This window comes from Penaeus japonicus, unplaced genomic scaffold (genome assembly GCF_977035675.1).
Source record: "Penaeus japonicus unplaced genomic scaffold, GWHDUDI00000001_assembly GWHDUDI00000018, whole genome shotgun sequence".
Lineage (NCBI taxonomy): Eukaryota > Metazoa > Arthropoda > Malacostraca > Decapoda > Penaeidae > Penaeus > Penaeus japonicus.
The window spans coordinates 12546710-12548925 of NW_028234420.1; the positions used below are offsets into that span (position 1 = coordinate 12546710).

The 2216-nt window shown below is 34.0% G+C and overlaps 1 protein-coding gene across 1 annotated transcript in view; it reads right to left on the reverse strand.

The window, feature by feature from the left end:
• Positions 1-1348: 1348 nt before the first annotated feature.
• LOC122263037 (uncharacterized) overlaps positions 1349-2216 on the reverse strand; it is a 23668-nt gene continuing 22800 nt past the window's right edge. The window contains exon 14 of the mRNA XM_086546582.1: positions 1349-1812. Coding sequence (XP_086402708.1) covers positions 1577-1812 — 236 coding nt within the window. The 3' untranslated portion in view covers positions 1349-1576. The remainder of the gene's footprint in view (positions 1813-2216) is intronic.

Here is a 2216-nt window from a genome sequence, read left to right on the forward strand (position 1 = left end):
GAGAAAAAAAATCCTGATTGCATTTGTTGCCCTGCGAGTATATGTGTTGTTATGCGTGTGTTGGCTGATGCTGATGTTCTGAAAGCATACTTATTCTTATCCTCTTCGTGCTTGTGTTATCCAATCTTCCTCTAATTATGAGTATGACAATTTTAATAGCCTGTGCTTATTGACCATGTAAGTTTATTTGTGATTATCCTCTTATGTGGTTATGCTGTTATTGCGTGCTGTCCTATTTGTCTGTCTCTACTGCTTTGTCATCATGTAGTTTGTGTTATCCTGTTTCTATAAAAGTGTTATCGTATTAGTTGATGTATTAATTCATGTGTTATTTTCATGTTCGCTTGTGCCCTGTTAGTATGCACGGATATCCCTTGTTAGAATGTAGTTTTTGTTGTACGTCTTTTTTGTTTCGTTAGTCTGTGGTGTTTATACAATGATTTCCTGTTTATGTGTTGTGCTGCCAATTCATTCTGTAAACGTTTGTGTTGTTATGCTTGATTATATGTCCTATTTGGTTACATGTTCTTGACTTGTTATTTCAATGTGATGTGGAACTATATGCAATACCCTGTATACTTTCGAATTTATTTATTCTAACTTTCGTGAAGGATATTATTGTCTTGGTTCCTGTATCATATTAACACTCTCTAACACATGTTGCTGTCTTGTTATTTTGATATTTTTATTTCAGTTCAAATGTGTTTTTCTTTTACTCTACGTGTGGTCTTTGTCTAGTCTTTTGTGTTCTTGTGCTGTTTATGTGATGATATTTTGTTGGTTTGTGAATGGTTGTTATCTTAGTCTAGGTGTCATTGTCTTGTTAATTTATATATAGTTGCTTTGCTGATATGTGTATTCATTTAATGTAATCCTATTCTATTGGTTTCACTGTTTGTCATACTGATATGTTATTTTTCTTTTGGTTTATGGAGTGTTAATGTTTTGGTATTCTGTATATGCAGTATGGCTTAATAATGTTGGTACTATTTGCCTGTTTGTATAATTTTTATCATATTATTTTTCGTCCTCGTTTATCCTTGCCTATCCTGTGTGTTGGAGCACAAGAAGTCATGGTGGTCTATGTTAACCTGCTAGAATGCATTGCATGTTTTTTTCTGTTAGTGTTGTCTTATTAGGTTCGGGATATTGTGCCTGGAAGTATTTCTTTTATCTGTCTTTGTCATGTTATTATTGTAATATTGATATCTTAAGTATTTGTTGTTTCAATCATCATTATCATGCAATATCGTGGTTGGAGTGTGTAGTAATGTATTACTGTAATGATGCAATTGTGCCGTCATGCTTACAAATGTATTGTCACTCCCATGTGAAACAAAGCTTTGGGCCTATGGTAAAAAGTTTATTTTTACGGGGAAATCATCAGTAGTGTCACTTACCTGTCAGCATGTTAAGATCGGAATCAACAATATTGATATAAAATGAATTTAAGAATAATGAAAAAAAAAAGTGAATCTGAAGGGGCTTTTTCACTCGTGCAGTCCTAATTAAATGAAGATAATAAATGACAAAATGAGCTCACTGACTGGTCAGAACAGAAAAAAGAATGTCACACTTAATCACAGTTCAGCTCGTCACTGCCATCAACACACTGCCGGCCACCATCGCACAGGTAGACCCCGGGGACGCATTGACCTGACGTGCACTGGAAAGCGGGCGAGAAATTGCACTTGACCTGAGAACAGTCCTTTTCGTCTGACTCGTCGGCGCAATCCTTCCTCGTGTCACATCGTTGGTGCTGAGGAATGCACTGGCCTGACTTGCAGCGAAATTCGTTTGCGGGGCACTCTCCTGTGGGGCGAGAATTTGTTTGTTTATTTTGATATTTTCATTGATTTTAGAGTATTTGTAGTTATACAATTATAACCTTACAATATAAGGTTAAACAATTTATATATATATATATATATATATATATTTTTTTTTTTTTTTTTTTTTTTTTTTTTTTTTTTTTTTTTTTTTTTTTTTTTTTTTGTGGGGAGGATTAACTCATTGCAGTGATCAAGGTTTGAGTTCTTTTTGTTTAGGCGAGTTATATGCATTTTATGATTCCTGACTACTTTAATGACTCATTTGATGTAATTTTTCTTTACTCTGCAATCGTCGGTTCCATGTCCTTATTTGTCCTCTACTTTATTTACCTATTATACTTGTCTTGTGACATCTCATAATTCTTTGTTATACTGACAAAAGTT